Consider the following 19220-nt stretch of genomic DNA (forward strand, 5'->3'; position numbering starts at 1 on the left):
TGTTCAAATCTTTTGAAAACCTTAAGTTTTTTTCTTGTTTTTACTTTAAAAAAATAAAATTAAGTGGCGACTCTGTCCTTTTGGAAATTCGATTTCTCTTAAATCATAAGTTTGATCGATTTTTCGAAAACTAAGTCATTTTTTCTTTTATTTATATTTTCGAGTAAAACATGGATCACCAGCTAAGGCCTCTAAATGACTGCTCAGTAGTCAATGATAAAGGAGGTTTGCTTAGAAGTAGTCACCCTTGAAATCGTGCGTAATAACTTACTAATCAAGAGCTAATAACCCCTAAGCCCAACGGTTCGTATATGCACCTATTCTAACACCTAGATAGGACAACCCTCAACCCCAAACTTAATTTGGGTCGTGCAGAAAATAAATACAACATCATCTAACATCCTATATAAATAGGAAAACATCTTTAATTGCTTAAAACCCTTCAAGCTACTTTACAAGGAAACATACTAACACCCCCAAGAAACTAGTCTAAACAGGTGAAAGAGCTACTAAGAGTAAATTTTGTAAAAGAAATAAAACAAAACTCCCACCATAAGGAAATTAAGAAGAGTAGAAGTTGTCAGAGATTATCATCGCGTTCACTTATGAAACATCAACTGAATTCCTGCAACCAAAATATGCCAAGTGGCATAGTAAGGGCAGTATTAGTACAAACAACACGTACTAATTGGCATCATCAGTTGACCCGAACTTACCACATAATATAAGGTAGACATTCAAAAGGGAACATGTAATATGAAAATTAAACCACTACGAGTCTCTATCCATGAACTTTCACCATCCAGGTCTAATACCATAAACTAGTACACTTTGATCCCAGCCTCCTACCTGATTCTGTTGCCAACTCTGATGCTTCATAAGCCTGCCTTTTATGTCACCCTAAGGCTTCCCAAGTCTACCTGTGATGTCACCCTAAGGCTTCCCAAATCTATTTGTGATGTCACCCTAAGCTTTCCCAAGCCTATGTCACCCTAAGGCTTCTCAAGTCTATCTGTGATGTCACTTTAATATCATATAATAACCTAACCCAGTTATCATATAGAGATTCCTGAATGCAAGGCCGCCACTAATGTCAAATCATAGCCTAACTCTTCTCCCACCTTAAGATTCCTGAATACAAGACTACCCTTCATTTTATTAATCAATCTACTATCCTGGTCCTTTTTGGAACAATACATGAAAATGACGTCTTAGATCAACTCAGCCTTCTTGACTTCTCCATTATCATATAAGTCCTAAAAACACTAGACAACCATAACCAATCTTAACACTTAATCATACACCAGACCTTTGGTCATATGTCTAACTTAATTATCACCATTTCAATAAATCAATAACATCATGATAAATAGAACACAATTTAGAAACAACTAGAGTATTGAGTCCCCATAAACTAAACTCAATAGTTAAAATAATTATGCATAATAGCCCCTAAGGATTCTGTTGTCAATAAACCCTTAATATATCTCAACCATCACAAGTAACACATAACCTGGACTCCTAGCCCTCACCTTGGATTTATATACACAAACTGAAATACCATAACCACATGTCAACCACATGTAACAACAATCACAAATACATAGACTTCAGTCACAATATCATGAAACATCAGCACTTGGATCAAACAATGCATAACTACAAGTCTCATATGATCATAATGTAAATATCGAGCCCTCTCATGGAATCACACACATATGTGGTCCTCTAACGAAATTCAAACCCAAGTTGTTAGTGTACCAGCGATGTAACCGATCCAATCGTTAATATTCATATCAGGCGTGGTATTTGAGTCAACCGTTAGTATTTTTGTATTGGCGTGATACCCGAGCCAGTCAGTAATCACAAGTAACCATGCACTATTACAAACATAATTAGCAATACCACTTGAACACCACAAGTCACAATTACAAGTTCATTGCATGAGATTACCTACATGATATCATTCTGTATGTCTCCCTACCATGCATTGCAAAAATGATACTACAAAGTAGTAAACATGCATACATACATAAACCGAAAACATACAACCATCACCTACATATATAGACCTATATGTCAATATCCCAAAATACCGGACCTCATTGTGAGCACACATTTATTCTTTGGGAAATATCTCTCTAGTTGCATGAATCGATACTCTTTCCATTTATTTAGTTCCCCTTGATTATCACAGGTTTCAGAAATGTCTTTAACCCAACAATTTTATAAACACATAATCTTACAATTAACACCAATCACCCCAATAAGAAAACTCAAGATTAACAATCAAGAACTAGAGAACTACGCCCTAGTCAATATATTTTCTCGCCCTAGCAGCAATAAATATTTAACCATCCAGACTCCGTGCCCTAAAGGCCTAGGCATGAAACCTCTCGTCAATCTACAAAAAAACCATGCAATAGAAAATAAGTCTAACTACACAATTAGGAAAACTTAGTGTATTTGGGCGCCAAGCAACTACTGCAGAAGTCTGATCGCAAAGTTTGACTCTTTTTGTGAAACTTTAGCTTGTTCTTGGTGTAAAATAATAATACAATATAAAATCATTTACAAATGGCCTAATATTTCAAGATTATATACAAATCTCAAATCCTAGGCCAACCTCATAATTTTTCACTCATTCCATGGCTTTCCCACCAATAATTCAACTAGAACTATAAATTTCATGGTTATACTAGTGAATTATGGTAAATAAATCAAGAATAAACATTCTTAATATTAGTCCAAGTTCTTCCACCCTAAAATCCTCATAAATACGGATTTTCCCACCTTAGAATGAATTCAAACCATTCCCTAGGGCCATAAATATATTTTCTAAGGACTAAAAATTAAACGAGTGTTAGATTGATGGAAGGACATACCTTGAAGGAGAAAATCAATGAAAAACTGAAGAAGAAATCACCCCAACCTTGCCCTAGCATGACCTTGGATGAGTTTGGGAGAAAAATAATGTTTTAGGGCTGAAAATAGCTTTTAATTTCATACAACCCTGAGCCTGCTATAGCGGCTTGCTAGAGCGCCCTGATCCTCGCTATGGCTACCTCAGCTTTTCAATACGGTCAGTCTCTAGTAAACCAGTCATAACTTCTTACTTCGAACTCGAAATGACGCAAACTTGGTGGTGTTGGAAAAAAGATTCATAGAACATTAATTTGATAGGTTATATGCCACCTAATTCATTTTAGATTGAGATATATGATCGTTTTAAGTTACCTTAGTTTAAAATAAATCTCAAAACTAAATCAGTAAGAGTACTTTCAACTAACTTTGTGATAGGGACATTGTACGACCTTATTCATAACTAATGCACTCACATACCAAGGAATTGATCCTAACCCTATGACGAATAAGATTCATAGACCTTTACGATAAATATTTTCAGTAACGACAGAATAGGTCGTTACAGTTAAACAATCTGCCGAAGATTTGGGATGTCAAAACTACATCGACATGAATAATTGAATTCCTAGAGTCCTTGCTTTTTCTTTTGGGTAACTTACAAAAATTCCACTAGTTTAGGAGCTAATTACTTAGATTCACACTAGTTTGTAATATTACGAATCTTACTATAATTTGAACATGGGATACATGTATCTCCAAATGCGTGCAAATACATGGGGTCAAAATTAGGTGTAACTTGTCCTATATACACTATATCCAAATGAATTCGCATGTATCTGACTATCTCGCTCACCTCCCTCTCATCTCACACTCCACTCTCCTCTCTTGCTCGCCTCTCTCCCTATTTTAGTGTGTATGGTAGTAAAACACATATACTTAGGTGTATATGACTTGAAATCTGGTATGAAATTATTAATTAGTAAGATAATGTGTAATTATCTCAAACTATCGAGAGAATTAGTAAATATGATATGGATGTATATTTAGTTTGATAGTTTTTCCTTTCCTTTTTGTTGCTTTATTGTATTGGGCTTGTCTTTTTTTGGGTCCGGACAAATTGTTTGAACTTATTTTAGCTCAGTTTATAGAAAACAACCCAATGAGTCAAATTTAACAATAACCAAAAATTCTACACAAATGCAATCAAATAAGTATATTATATATATGAGTAAATTTTAGGTTTAGCAAACATAAAAATCATATTTGTATGCTATAGCTATAGTTTGTGTAATTGCGCTCCATAACAAATTTTATGTTTGTTATGGCTATTAATCTGTATATTTTGGTATACTTATACATAAAAATCTGCATTTGTATATTTAGGTATATTTATACATAGGAAAATGAAAAAAAAAAAAAAGTAAATTTTAGGTTTAGCAAACATAACAATCATATTTATATGTTATAGCTATAGTTTGCATAATTGGGTTCCATAGAAAATTTTATGTTTGTTATGGCTATTAATCTGTATATTTTGGTATACTTATACATAAAAATCTGCATTTGTATATTTAGGTATATTTATACATAAAAATTTGTATATGGATATGTAACTGTATTTTTGTATACATTTGTAAGTTGTATAAGTATATGTTTTTTTGTTGTGATTTTCAATCGTATATGTATTGGTGTATTATATGTATTTAAATATAAATTTGTATATGTATATCTAACTGTATTTTTGTATACATATAGATTTGTATACAAATCTCTCTCACTTTATACAAACACAAATTATATATTATATTTTGTATAATCTCTGTTTGTATAAAGCGAGAAGGAGAGAAAGGCAAAAAAAAACTGGGCAGGGGAAGATTTATATTGTATAATTTTAAGTGTATAGGATGAAGAGATATGTATTTGTATGTGTATATACAGTTTCTCTCGCATTATACAAACACAAACAAAATTTATACATTTGTGTTTGCATAAAGTGAGAGAAGCGAGCGAGATTTATGGGGAGAGAGCCGAGTGGAAAACTGTTTGCTATGGATTAAAATTAAATGAAATTATGGTTATAACATTTAATTTAAATTAATAGTTTGCTATTTTATACAATTTTCTCTATAAATAGAGATACTTAACTTATATCAATTTGCATAATTATAGTTACATGTATTTAAAATCTGTTCTTATAAAGATGATTGGAAATTGGAATAGCGATCAAACAAATAGATGTTCTTTTCCTTTTTGGTTCCACCAAATATTCCACAGTTGAAAGTATAACAAAGGAAGAATGGTTTGAATCTTCATGTAAGCTGTTGACGTTCAATTCTAAGCAGCTTCGACCAATTGTCCACTTGCACTAACTTAAACTTTCTCTTTTTATAATTATTATATTGTATATCTTCTATTTAGCGTTCAATATATTATTTTATATATTTTATATTTATGTCATTGTCAATTAATACAGCTTGTCAGTACGCGTATAATATCAAACAAAAACCATGAGGTTTTCCCCCTTGTACGCCCACTGTATTTATAAATGGTCAAATATATCCCTGTTCTATAAGAAATAGTTTAAATATACTTCTAGGTATATTTTTGGGCTAAATATATCCCTTCCATTATACTTTCGGGTTAAATATACCTTTATGACTAACAGAGGACACATGGACAGCTAAGATTAAATGAAATATTCAATTTAAAATAAATCAAATTCGAATATAATCCGCCCCACCCTAATAATTTAACCCGACCTAATTATAACATTGACCCACCCAATTTATATTTTATCTCCTCACAGCTACTACCGATGACGATCTTGAGCAAGAAGAAATAAAATGATAGATCAACCAGAAATCTCTTAGGTTAAAACCAAATTCCCTCAAATATGTTACTGCACTGGTCACTTTCCTTTTTCATATCCTATTTTATCCTTTGGATCTCAAGATACTACTGTGTTACTCTTATATGTGAATTTGTGCGTGGGTTTGCATGCTTAGCTGGAAAATGAATGAAATTCAAAAATATGTGGAGAAGGACAATGCATGATAAGTTGGGATCACTTTTTCATTTAGATATCTGGATTTACATTCTTCGAAAAACTAATTTGTATCAGCCTACAAGCTGGAATTCGACAAAAGGTTGCTCTGTAGCCATCCTTTCCTGGAGTTCATTGATAAGAGGATGTGGGTGGGTCAATGTTATAATTGGGCCGGATTAAATTATTGGGGTGGGGTGGGTATTTTAGTTGTCCATGTGTCCTCTGTTAGTCATAAGGGTATATTTAGCCCGAAAGTATAACAGGAGGAGTATATTTAACCAGAAAGTATAACTAGAGGTATATTTAAACTATTTCCTATAGTACAGGGGTATATTTGACCCTTTGTTGTTTATTATATCGTGAAAATGTAGCATTCTACCCTTGTTAACTCTTCTAATTGTATTTTCCCTTCGATCCATTTCCATGTTATTCGAGATGCCTCTTTAAGGAAATATAATACTTTTTATACAGGCATAAACTAGGGCTTACGGTTAGAGTAGCTTCCAAGCTGAAATCGAATACTTTTTGTAGAGTTTCAACTCAAATTAAACACATTTTGTAGAGTGCCACAAAATTTCAATGTCTACGACATTATCAAACCCATCTTTTGGATGGCTTTTGAAACAAACCTAGAAATGACATCATCTACTTATTCTTAGGGTTGTTCAAAATTAATCAACGTTTACAAAGTATTTAAAATGTAATCACTTTAAAGAAAATACGAAGGAGGCAAAACACACAAGATATATATTTGCTAAAATGATGATAATTACAAATTTTGAATATATTACAAAGGTTGGTTATTTTCATAATTAACGACAACCTTGTAGATGATTAGTGTTGAAATTAGCCTTAAACAAACTAGTATTAGACCGATTGTTCGTCACGATGAATATGAAGACAATGGATAGAAGCTCGGATCATGTGAAGAGCTAAAGAACAAGCTTGGGAGTGATGATGCGCGTGGAATAGACTGCTTTATTGTCGTTACTCGTAGTTTGAAGACGTACACATAAGAATAATTATCTAGGTTTTGTTGTTTGGTGACCATAAGTATATTCGAATCGAGATGCTTTGATGGTTATAAATATTCAAATAATATGAGAAATATACAATAAATTTCTAAATACACTTGATGATAATGATATGAAATAGTTTTGAAAATTTTTACTACTTGATCCAAAATGAATAATAGTATCACAACAAGTAGTATTATAAAAGGCCATTTTGGGATAGGGCACTGGTAAAACACCTTGAAGCACACATGTGGGACTTAGTTATGTAAGACTTATCCCTTAAGCGTCTGATTGTCCGTCTTAAACACAACTAACGCTCCATACCTTGAGGCTTACGCTTTATCCCGTGCTATTACTTATCTCGTCTTACGCACCTGTCTTTTAGAAACACTGAATTCACAACACATTAAAATTATTAATGTCTCGCATTATGTGCCGTCTTTTAGGACACTGAATTCACAACCCATTAAGAATATCTTTAGGTTGGCTTTGCCAATTCGAGCAAAAATGAAACTAAACTACATTGTTGCGTAATTATAAATGAAAAAATAATAATTATGTGGAGTTGACATAATGTTATAAACATATGAGCAACTTCTTGAAAAAAGTTTTTTTTAAATGTCTATGATTACCATGTTCAATTCATGAACTAAAAATTAGAATAGATTAACAATAAATTCAACTTATTAATAAAATATACAATTTGCAACTTGTTAAAAATTTAAATCGTGACTCTCTCGCTCACCTCTCTCTCATCTCGCACTCCACTCTTCTCTCTTGCTCGCCTCTCTCCCTATTTTAGTGTGTCTGGTAGTAAAACACATATACCTAGGTGTATATGACTTGAAATCTGGTATGAAATTATTAATTAGTAAGACAATGTGTAATTATCTCAAACTATCGAGAGAATTAGTAAATATGATATGGATGTATATCTAGTTAGATAGTTTTTCCTTTCCTTTTTTGTTGCTTTATTTGTATTGGGCTTGTCTTTTTTTGGGTCCGGACAAATTGTTTGGACTTATTTTAGCTCAGTTTATAGAAAACAACCCAATGCGTCAAATTTAACAATAACAAAAAATTCTACACACATGCAATCAAATAAGTATATTGTATATATGAGTAAATTTTAGGTTTAGTAAACATAAAAATCAGATTTGTATGCTATAGCTATAATTTGCGTAATTGCTCTCTATAGCAAATTTTATGTTTGCGATGGCTATTAATCTGTATATTTCGTTATACTTATACATAAAAATCTGCATTTGTATATTCCGGTATACTTATACATAAAAATTTGTATATGGATATGTAACTATATTTTTGTATACATTTGGAAGTTGTATAAGTATATGTTTTTTTGTTGTGATTTTCAATCGTATATGTATATGTGTATATATTATATGTATTTAAATATAAATCTGTATATGTCCATCTAATTGTATTTTTGTATACAGATAGATTTGTATACAAATCTCTCTCGCTTTATACAAACATAAATGATACATTATATTTTGTATAATCTCTGTTTGTATAAAGCGAAAAGGAGAGAAAGGCAAAAGAGAACTCGGCAGGGGAATATTTATATTGTATAATTTTAAGTGTATAGGACGAAGAAATATGTATTTGTATGTGTATATACAGTTTTCTCTCGCATTATACAAACACAAACACAATTTATACATTTGTGTTTGCATAAAGTGAGAGAGGCGAGGGAGAGTGGCGAGCGAGATTTATGGGGAGAGAGCCAAGTGGCAAACTGTTTGCTACGGATTAGAATTAAATGAAAGTACTGTAGTTATAACATTCAATTTAAATTAATAGTTTGCTACTCCCTCTGTCCCTAATTACTTGTCCACTTTTGAATTGACACACCTATTAAGAAATCAATTAATGACATAGTGAGTTTACCATTTTACCCCTATTAAATTATGAAGTGGATGAAAAAAGTTCTACATTTTTTCAAAAGTAATTAGTCATTTAATTGAGGGTATATAGGAAAAAAATTGTCATTTCTTGATTTTATCAAAAATGGACAAGTAATTAGGGACAACTATAAAAGGAAAAGTGGACAAGCAATTAGGGACAGAGGGAGTATTTTATATACAATTTTCTCTATATATAGAGATACTTAACTTATATCAATTTGCATAATTCTATTACATGTATTTAAAATCTGTTATTATAAAGATGATTGGAAATTGGAATAGTCATCAAACAAATAGATGTTCTTTTCTTCTTTTCCTTTTTGGTTCCCTATGGACAAAATATTCCACAGTTGGAAGTATAACAAAGGAAGAATGGTTTGAATCTTCGTGTAAGCTGTTGACGTTCAATTCTAAGCAGCTTCGACCAATTGACCACTTGCACTAACTTAAACTTTCTCTTTTTATATTTATTATATTTATATCTTCTATTTAGCGTTCAATATATATATATATATTATTTTATGTTATATATATATGTCATTGTCAATTAATACAGCTTGTCCGTACGCGTATAATATCAAACAAAAACCATGAGGTTTTCCCCCTTGTACGCCCACTGTATTTATTTTTACATATTTATTATATCAATGCAACATTCTACCCTTGTTAACTCTTCTAACTATATTTTCCCTCCGATACATTTCCATGTTATTCGAGATGCCTCTTTAAGAAAATATAATACTTTTTATACATGTATAAACTAAGGTTTACGGTTAGAGTAGCTTCCAAGCTGAAATCGAATACTTTTTGTAGAGTTTCAACTCAAATTAAACACATCTTGTAGAGTGCCACAAAATTTCAATGTCTACGACATTATCAAACCCATCTTTTGAATGGCTTATGAAACAAACCTAGAAATGACATCATCTACTTATTCTTAGGGTTGTTCAAAATTAATCAACATTTACAAAGTATTTAAAATGTAATCACTTTAAAGAAAATACTAAGGAGGCAAAACACACAAGATATATATTTGCTAAAATGATGATAATTACAAATTTTGAATATATTACAAAGATTGGTTATTTTCTTAATTAACGACAGCCTTGTAGATGATTAGTGTTGAAATTAGCCTTAAACAAACTAGTATTAGACCGATTGTTCGTCATGATGAATATGAAGACAATGGATAGAAGCTCGGATCATGTGAAGAGCTAAAGAACAAGCTTGGGAGTGATGATACGCGTGTAATAGACTGGTTTATTGTCTTTACCCATAGTTAAAGACGTACACATAAGAAGAACTATCTAGGTTTTGTTGTTTGGTGGCTATAAGTATATTCGAATCAAGATGCTTTGATGGTTATAAATATTCAAATAATATGAGAAATATACGATAAATTTCTAAATACACTTAATGATATGAAGTGGTTTTGAAAGATTGTACTATTTGATCCAAAATGAATAGTATCACAACAAGTATTATAAAATGCCGTTTTGGGATAGGCCACTGGCGAAACACCTTGAGGCACACATGTAGGACTTAGTTATGTAAGACTTATCTCTTAAGCGTCTGATTATCCGTCTTAAACACGACTAACGCTCCATACCTTGAGGCTTACGCCTTACCCCGTGCTATTACTTATCTCATCTTACACACCTGTCTTTTAGAAACACTGAATTCACAATACATTAAAAATATTAATGTCTCGCATTATGTGCCGTCTTTTAGGACACTGAATTCACAACACATTAAGAATATCTTTAGGTTGGCTTTGCCAATTCGAGCAAAAATGAAACTAAACTACATTGTTGCGTAATTATAAATGAAAAAATAATAATTATGTGGAGTTGACATAATGTTATAAACATATGAGCAACTTCTTGAAAAAAGTTTTTTTTTAAAATGTCTATGATTACCATGTTCAATTCATGAACTAAAAATTAGAATAGATTAACAATAAATTCAACTTATTAATAAAATTTACAATTTGCAACTTGTTAAAATTTTAAATCATGATTATTATTTTTTGAACAAGAATGTGGGGTAGCATGGGCAACTTGCCAAAAAAGAAAAAGGAAAAAAGAAAAAAAAGACAACTCAGCCACAGCTCCCCTTACGTCCAAGTCAAGACTCTTTATATATTCCTTCCCTCTTTTCAAAAACACAAAAAAAACCCACACAACACGTAAAAACACATATTCTTTTGTATATCCCGCCGGCAACATGAAATTCCGATCATGGATTTCATCTTCCTCCTCCGTCAACACCGCCATCGACCACCCTGTTCCACCACCAAAAGGGTTGTTTCCCGATGATGCAAGTAACTTCTCCGATTTACCCAGTAGTACTACTTCACCATCATTATTTTCTCAAGAAACAAATTCTCTCAGCAGTTTACAAAGCAATCTCTCCCTTTTAACTTTACCTTCTGTTCCTTCTCTCCAAAATCTCTCTCCTGGAACTTTAAACCTCGCTATCTCCGCTCGTTGCTTAAATTCTCTGAATCCCAGAAATGCTCATGTCACTTTCCTTGCTATGCATAACAATCTGTTATATGCAGCTTCCTCAAATGAAATCAACGTTTTCGAACTCACAAATTTCACACTTATCGATACTTTCAACAACAAAGACCCATCTTCTGGTTTTGCAAAATCTGTTACTTTCCTCGACGGTAAAATCTTCACTGCCCATCAGGATTGTAAAATCCGGGTATGGAAATTAACACCCATGAAGCAGCATAACCTAATCGCAACTCTCCCGACGCTTGAGGACCGATTACGCCGATTTGTGTTTCCGAGTAGTTATACAAATGTGAGAAGACACAAGAAAAAAATGTGGATCGAACATCATGATGCTGTTTCTGGGTTAGCTGTGAATGAGAATTTGATGTGCTCTGTTTCGTGGGATCGGTGTTTGAAAATTTGGGGAGGTTCGAAATTACGGTGTATTGAATCGATTAAAGCTCATGATGATGCGATTAACGCTGTTGTAGTAGGGAAGGACGGAACAATTTTTACAGGTTCGGCTGATAAACGGATTCGAGTTTGGGGGAAACCGTATGCAGAGAAGAAAGGTAAAATCGGGTTAATTGCGACTTTGGAGAAGCATAAATCGGCGGTGAATGCATTGGCGTTAAGCTCCGATGAGTCTGTGTTATTTTCCGGCGCCTGTGACCGGTCGATTTTGGTGTGGGAAAGAGAAGACAGTGCGAATTACATGGTGGTTACTGGTGCATTGAGAGGTCATACGAAGGCGATACTGTGTTTGATCAACGTTTCTGATTTGTTGTTTAGTGGATCGGCGGATCGAACGGTGAGGATTTGGACACGTGGGAATCAGGGACAGTTCTGTTGTTTAACGGTACTTGATGGACATCGCACACCAGTGAGGTCATTGGTGGCGGCGCCGGCAGTGGCGGCTGAAAGCGGTGGAGCTAATGGTGGTGTTAAGTTGTTTAGTGGAAGCTTTGACGGAGAAATTAAAGTGTGGCAAATTGTGGTTTCTAGTTCAAGTGGAAGTCCTCTCATATCGTGATATTTGTATTTTTATTTTTTAATTTAGAATTTTAGAAAATAGATTTTATTTTTATAATTGTTTGAATTTCTTTTTGGAATTTGGTGCTGTTATTTTATGCATTTTTTCCAACTTGACTTCTTAGAAATGGTCAAGAAATTTACTAGGGCAAATGTTCAAGGTCTTTTAAATCGTGAAGTGTTTGTATATAGTCAAATAGTGTTGTATTTTCCTAATTTATCCAATGTTTGACCACTTTAATTAATCATCTACGTGTTATCAATTTTGATATCAATGTTTATATAGGATGATACTTTAATTTTGCTTTTGAATGTTAATTATTTTTGTCGTCTAAATTATTTTTTATCGTGAGATGAGAAGCCATGCATATTATCCTGTATTTGTTAAATCTATGTAGTGAGTTATGTAGGTAGTGTTTTATAGGGATATTAGAGAAAATAATGCATATATAATAATGTATTAGCTTTGATATTATTTAATTGTTCGTTTGCTGGCATTTTCAATCTATATTAGTTACACATCATATTCAGTACTATTCTTATACATGGTGAATCATAATATTAACAATACGAGATGTTATTCATAATTTGATACATCTTTTTTAGTATTATTATTTATTAGTATGCTAGCTGGTACACCCTATTCATTTAATACGACAAATCAAACGATCGATAAAAAATAATCTCAACATTATTAATCTCACCATTATTACTATATTTTATTCAGTATTATTCTTATAGCTATCAAACGAGTCCTAAGAATTAGTCTTTTATTAACTTGGATTTAACACATACTTATACTATAGTGTAAGGTATTTTTACATGACTTTCAATATATTTTAACATGTAACCTTTAATGGACATTTATATATAAAAAAATGTTGTAATAGTTTAATTTTATAGGTGACTTGATATAAGTGAGTAAAACTAAACTTGTTTCAACGTTAGAGCTAGGGTGGCTCTAATAAAGTAGGTGAATTTGGAATTAAAAAATGGTAAGAAAAGGAACAAGAATTTGGATAATTAATTGATAAAGTCCATGTTAAAAGGTGATGAATTATGTTGCAGTAATCGAGATAAGGTCAACGCTTAATCATGTGAGTAATCACGTGAAGATGAGTGATTACCTTCGTTTTAATAATCCTAATTAATTGTCATTGTACCTTTGAAACTAGAAATCAAGAAGATAAAGACAAATTAACATTTCATAAACCACAAATTAATTGGCTGGCCTTTTCAAACTCTCTTTTAGTAATCATCTTTAGCCTTTGTCTTTTACTTTAAACTTTGTAATTATCGAATACGAGTACTAATTAGGATTAATTAAATATTAATTCTTTTTTTAGATTCCTGAATTTGTCAGATGTACTATGTATATATAGACAAATAATTCTATTGTCACCTTTAAGAAGTCAAAAATCAGAATTGTTTTGCCGACAATGCGTTGTTAATTAGGAATAAGGTTTTACTTAATTCACACACAAATGTCTACCGATTTCAAATTCCATTATCAAATTAAGGAATTTTATTGCTACTACCCATTTGCCTTCAGAATCTTTCATTACACCGCCATGGGTCTTCGATTAAAGATCTTGTTGCCTTGACGGATTTTTAGGTATCTGAATAAGAAACAAATTATTTATATGTCATTTGGTGAATGGATAGAAAATATATTACTTATGTATATATATAAATAGCAAAATTTCAACTAATCTCACACATGTTCAGTTGCATCTCAAAATCATAAAATTTAAATAATACTAAATTCAATGCATTATCAATTTCTAAATTTTAAATTTTGATTCCACTATTAATAGTAATAATCTCACTATATGGATGAGCACATCCAATAATTCCTTCAAGAAATAGAGTGTACCCAAAAATACAATCCTCAAGAGTTCTTTGATATGAGAAATAAGAATTAATAATATTAGGATATAATACATTCATTTTACATTTAATCAGACGTATTAGCTAATTTGGAAATTATTTATCCTATTATTTATATTACGATAAAGGAATATAAGCTATTTCATAAATACAATGAGATATATCAATTTATTGGGATACTTTTTTTTTTTCCTTTAAGCTATTTCATATATACAATGAGATATTTCAATTTATTGGGATAACCTTTTTTTTTTATCTCATCCTAATAATAATAATAATAATAATAGAAAAACCCTTCATATGATCTACTTAAAAAAGCAACCTTAGATATACTAAAAATAGGGGGAATAAAAGAAAGAATAGGTTATTAAACATGGTTGATAATCAAAAATAGAAATGGGTGTACTCTGTACAAACCAGCTTTAAGGTAGGCAATATATGGTTCTGCAATATTTCTGACAATACATTTTGTCTCAATCTAAAACTGGCATTCTCCATACAATTGAACAGAGACGGAGCTAAGATTAAGAGTTTGTGGGTTCTAAATTTCCTTTAGAATCATCCATCAATATTGTTAGGGGTTCACAAATTAATATACGTATATATTTAATTAATTTTCTAATAAAAATACAAGGTCTAAAAAAAAACTACTGGATTCGTCCGAACCTACGAACCCCCACCTAGCTCCGTCAATGCTGAATTGAAAGTTGAGCACATAAAGTGGCTACAAATGCCTTGTATGGATTACGCATGTACCTTCAAATAAACGATAAATATTAATCGGGCTCCAATATAAATACCAGACATCGGGTGAGAAATAAAAAAATGATAAAAATATTAGAGCTACCACCTCAAAGCTCCGTTAAAGTATTTACGTTTTGTTAGTTCAATATTTATGTTATAATATGGGTCTTGTTTCGCTCCCTACAATGCCAAGTAGTATGAATCGTGATCTCACTCTCTTTGTAGTGTAAAAGCTAGAAAATAAGCCAAAAAATATATATGACATTTATATTCATTTTTTATTTATTTATTTTTAAAAAAAATCTTTCTTTTGGTTAAAAATTATAACCCATAGCTCGTGATAAAATGAATTTTTGTTCATACTAATTATTAAACTTCCACAAAAAATGAATTCTTGTTCATATTAAACATCTACTAAATCAATACGCTTCTTAATTAAAATAAAATGGATTCTTGTTCATACTCTCTCCGTTCCTATTTACATGTCGTCCTTGTTAAAAATAGATGTTCCTTAATACTTGTCATTTCACAAAATCAATACATAAATAACATTATTTTTCCTATTTTACCTTTGAGAGTTATTAGTCTTGAAAGTATGAATTTGACCAATATAAGAAAACTAAATAGTAATTAATTCATGTTCATTGGTCAAATTAGTTAATCAAAATAACTTAAATTAATTTATATTCTTTTATTGAAAACTTGATTTCAACCGAACATTAAATAATGGTACATGGTAAATTTACCTAGTTTCTTAAGTGACATGAAATCTTAAATGAGATGACATATAAATAGAAACGGAGAGAGTATTAAACATCAATTAAATACGTCCATCAAAGAAAGAGGCCAATGATGTTTAATCTTTTGTGACAAAAAAAAGTGTAAAGACTAAAGAGAGACGATAAATCATTAATTATTATACTAATTACTTTTAAAATATTTTATCTATTTTTGGAAAGGAAAAAAATATTGCAACTTGGCAAGTTGAATGTGTTGGAAATGAAAATAGCACACAACCCCAGTAACATTATATTGGTTTAGTTACTCGATGCATCTTTAATTATATTCAATTGTTGTAATTTTGTTCCTGGAAATATCCCAATCCACCAAATATTCTGAATTTTAAATGATACAAAAATTGAAATATGAAAAGTTAAAAGTGAATTTGAATGATGAAGTGGAAAGAAAAAAATGGATAAATAAAAGATAATCAGCATGTGAAAAGTGACAAATGATGTTACAGTTACATTGTTATAACATTTTAATTAATCCTTTATCTTACCTTTTAAACTAGACTATCAATTAATATGAAGACAAATGAACCTTTTATAATCCCATCTAATTTGCTGCACTTTTGCCTTTTCAAACTATCTTCGTAACTATCGTTAAGCTATGTTTTTTTCCCTAAAAAATTACTCCCCTGGTCTATATTAAGTGAACTGTTAGGATATGCCATATTTTAAAATAAATAAATTATTCTCTCTAGTCTATATTACGTAAATTATTTATGCATGACATAATTTTAAAGAAAAACATTGAGGAATAATAGAACATAAATTAAAGACTACTTGTTACTATTATCCTTTTGATTATTTTCAAATTAGTCTACTAAAAAATGTAAATTAATTAAGAACCTTATAAATGAATGATATATATGAAAAAAGAAAGGTCTCAACCGTTCACTTAATATATAGATTAGAGAGAGTAACATGGTGGTTGTTGCATACTAGCTAGATAACGGAGGAATTTTTTCTAAATATGTCATCAATTCGATTAATTTAATTAAATTTCTAACAGTTAAACATGTTTTTTTTTCCTTCAAAAAGTACTTATTATTATTATTTTCAAAAAAGAGGTGTTTAACTAAACTTTTGACCGAAAACAACTGGAGAGTAACATAAATTATTTTCAGAAGTTAAGAAATTATTTTTTTACCAAAAACATTCTTTGAAAAACACTTTTGAAAAACAAACAAATTTAGAAACACTTTTAAAAAACTTGTCCAAACAGTAATTGTTGTTTAGAGTTGTTTTAAAATTTATTAATTGGCCAATTACCAACTATCTCCCACCAAAAGTATATTTTTGAAAAAAATGCTTTTAAATAAGTTATTTTTAAAGTTTGATCAAACAGACTATAATTTTCAATAATAATGCTTACTAACATTGGCTATTTTGTCTTTTACATAAAATTAAACATGGAGTTCATTTGTTGCATGCTAAATACAATTCTTCTTCTGTTTATGTATTTACTTTTTAAAAAATTCAGCAAATTCAGGATCACCTTAAAAGTATAAGAAAATCGGAATATATATTTATTTACACCTTGAGGAATAAGGTTAATTTACTTAATTCACACACAAAATGTCACGTTCCACTAACAAAATATGAATTAAAGTATTAAACCACGTGAAATGTGTATATAAATTGGTTGAAATTCTATGCTTAAGGAAAGAAAGTAAAAGAAAAGAATATATGAAACCTCTTTACAGCTCCAATATAAATTATTTTTATTTGTTTAATCACCAATTTCAACTACTAAAGTTTTTACATTACACCTATAATCAGAGGCGGAGCTAGGTGGGGTTCACGGGTTCGGACGAACCCACTAGCTTTTTCGTAGACTTTATATTTGTACAAGAAAATCAACATTTTTTTTATGTATATTAACCTGTGAACCCCCGAAAAAATTGATTTAGAATCCTCAAAATCTTAATCTTGACTCCATCTTTGCCTATAATGTGATGATTATTTTCATCTAAAGTGAAGGTGCAACTTGTAGATATTTTGTTTGTAAAGTTGTGGACAAGAATGTGTGGTATCATAAATTCAAAGAATTTTTCACTCAAGTTCATATTACTTTGGACGTCGAATTTGAATTGCATTAAATTAGATTTGTATAGTTGTATATAATTATATTTTCTATATGCTTTTTGGTATAAGCTTAATTCTTTTTTATCGGTCAAATTATAGCTATATCTAATAAAGAGCGACTTGATTTAAAATGATTTCATTTAATAAAATGAAAAATTGCTGATACTGATGTACGAACATATACAATGAAATTGTGTGATAACTAAAATATTGTGTTTTAGATACAACACGAATTTTAAGATGACAGTGTTTGAAATATAAAATATTCAAATTTATGGTCACACATCTTAATTATTAAAAGTATCCTTATGTATAATAAATCAGCAGCAAAGTTGCGTTGTTTACGTAAATTCCTCAAAATTATTTTGACAATAATAGGGCCAAGACTCGAATTGAATTCTTTATCTATTCTAGTATCACAGGCGGAGCTACACTTTAGCATGGGTGGTCAGATGAACAGAAATTTTTTGTCAGTGTATATGTTAAATATCGATATTTTTGGATATATAGTAATTGTTGAACAATCTTGACAAACTAAAGAAAGATTGCCTAATGGTTAAGGTCGTACAAAGTTCCTCAAGGGTCTAGATTTGAGCCTAGAACTAAGGCATTTTGTTTTAAAAAAAATTAGTTTCGGTTTTAAGAGAACAAAAGTGACATTCCAATCTTTATAATCTGACCAATAATGTTTATTTTTTTTGCTTGTCCTAAAGTATGAACACCCTTGACGAAAATCTTGGCTCCCTACTATATTTAAGTGTGCATTTTCAACGAAAAAAAATTAAAGCATTTGAGAAATTTACTTTCATTTACTTAATTACTATATTCTTAACAAAAATAATAAATCATTTTAATTTTTTTTAATGCTCCCTATATTCTTAACAAAAATAATAAATCATACATTTTTATAAAGTCGATCGGTATGTTATTTCAATACAAGCTTCATTTGGCCAACATCTGCCGGTTGCAATTTGTCCATACGAATCATCCAACTCCTGTCGATTTAGGTTATTTTAGATCACAAGTTTCAAAAGTTTTTTCTTCTTAAATTCTATATCAAATCAAACAGTGTCATATAAAATGTGACGGACATGTACAATTTTATGTTTGAATCTTATATCCCTTGACTAATCAAATTGTCGTAATTATAATTTCTCTGGAATCTATTTTGCACCAGCTGATCAATAGTCATTTCTGTATACTACGAATTCCACTTTGTGCATAGAATGCATGTTAATTAGTAATTAAGATTTGTGTCTTCAATAGTTGTTTGTTTATCATAAATACTATCGATCCTTATTTGAGACATATTTGAAAACTGA

General features: G+C 30.8%; 1 protein-coding gene across 1 annotated transcript; it reads left to right on the forward strand.

Moving 5' to 3' along the window:
- Positions 1 to 10816: 10816 nt before the first annotated feature.
- Positions 10817 to 12628, forward strand: LOC102601999 (E3 ubiquitin-protein ligase TRAF7). Its single transcript, XM_006341731.2, has one exon. It carries the CDS (start codon positions 11082 to 11084, stop codon positions 12390 to 12392), a length of 1311 nt encoding a protein of 436 aa, XP_006341793.1. The 5' UTR covers positions 10817 to 11081; the 3' UTR covers positions 12393 to 12628.
- The last annotated feature ends 6592 nt before the right edge of the window (positions 12629 to 19220 follow it).

The sequence above is a fragment of the Solanum tuberosum genome, unplaced genomic scaffold, assembly GCF_000226075.1.
Source record: "Solanum tuberosum cultivar DM 1-3 516 R44 unplaced genomic scaffold, SolTub_3.0 scf00027, whole genome shotgun sequence".
NCBI lineage: Eukaryota > Viridiplantae > Streptophyta > Magnoliopsida > Solanales > Solanaceae > Solanum > Solanum tuberosum.

What these genes read in the sequence shown, in the direction of transcription:
- LOC102601999 (XM_006341731.2), top strand. Translation starts at nt 11,082, where the DNA reads ATGAAATTCCGATCATGGATTTCATCTTCCTCCTCCGTCAACACCGCC.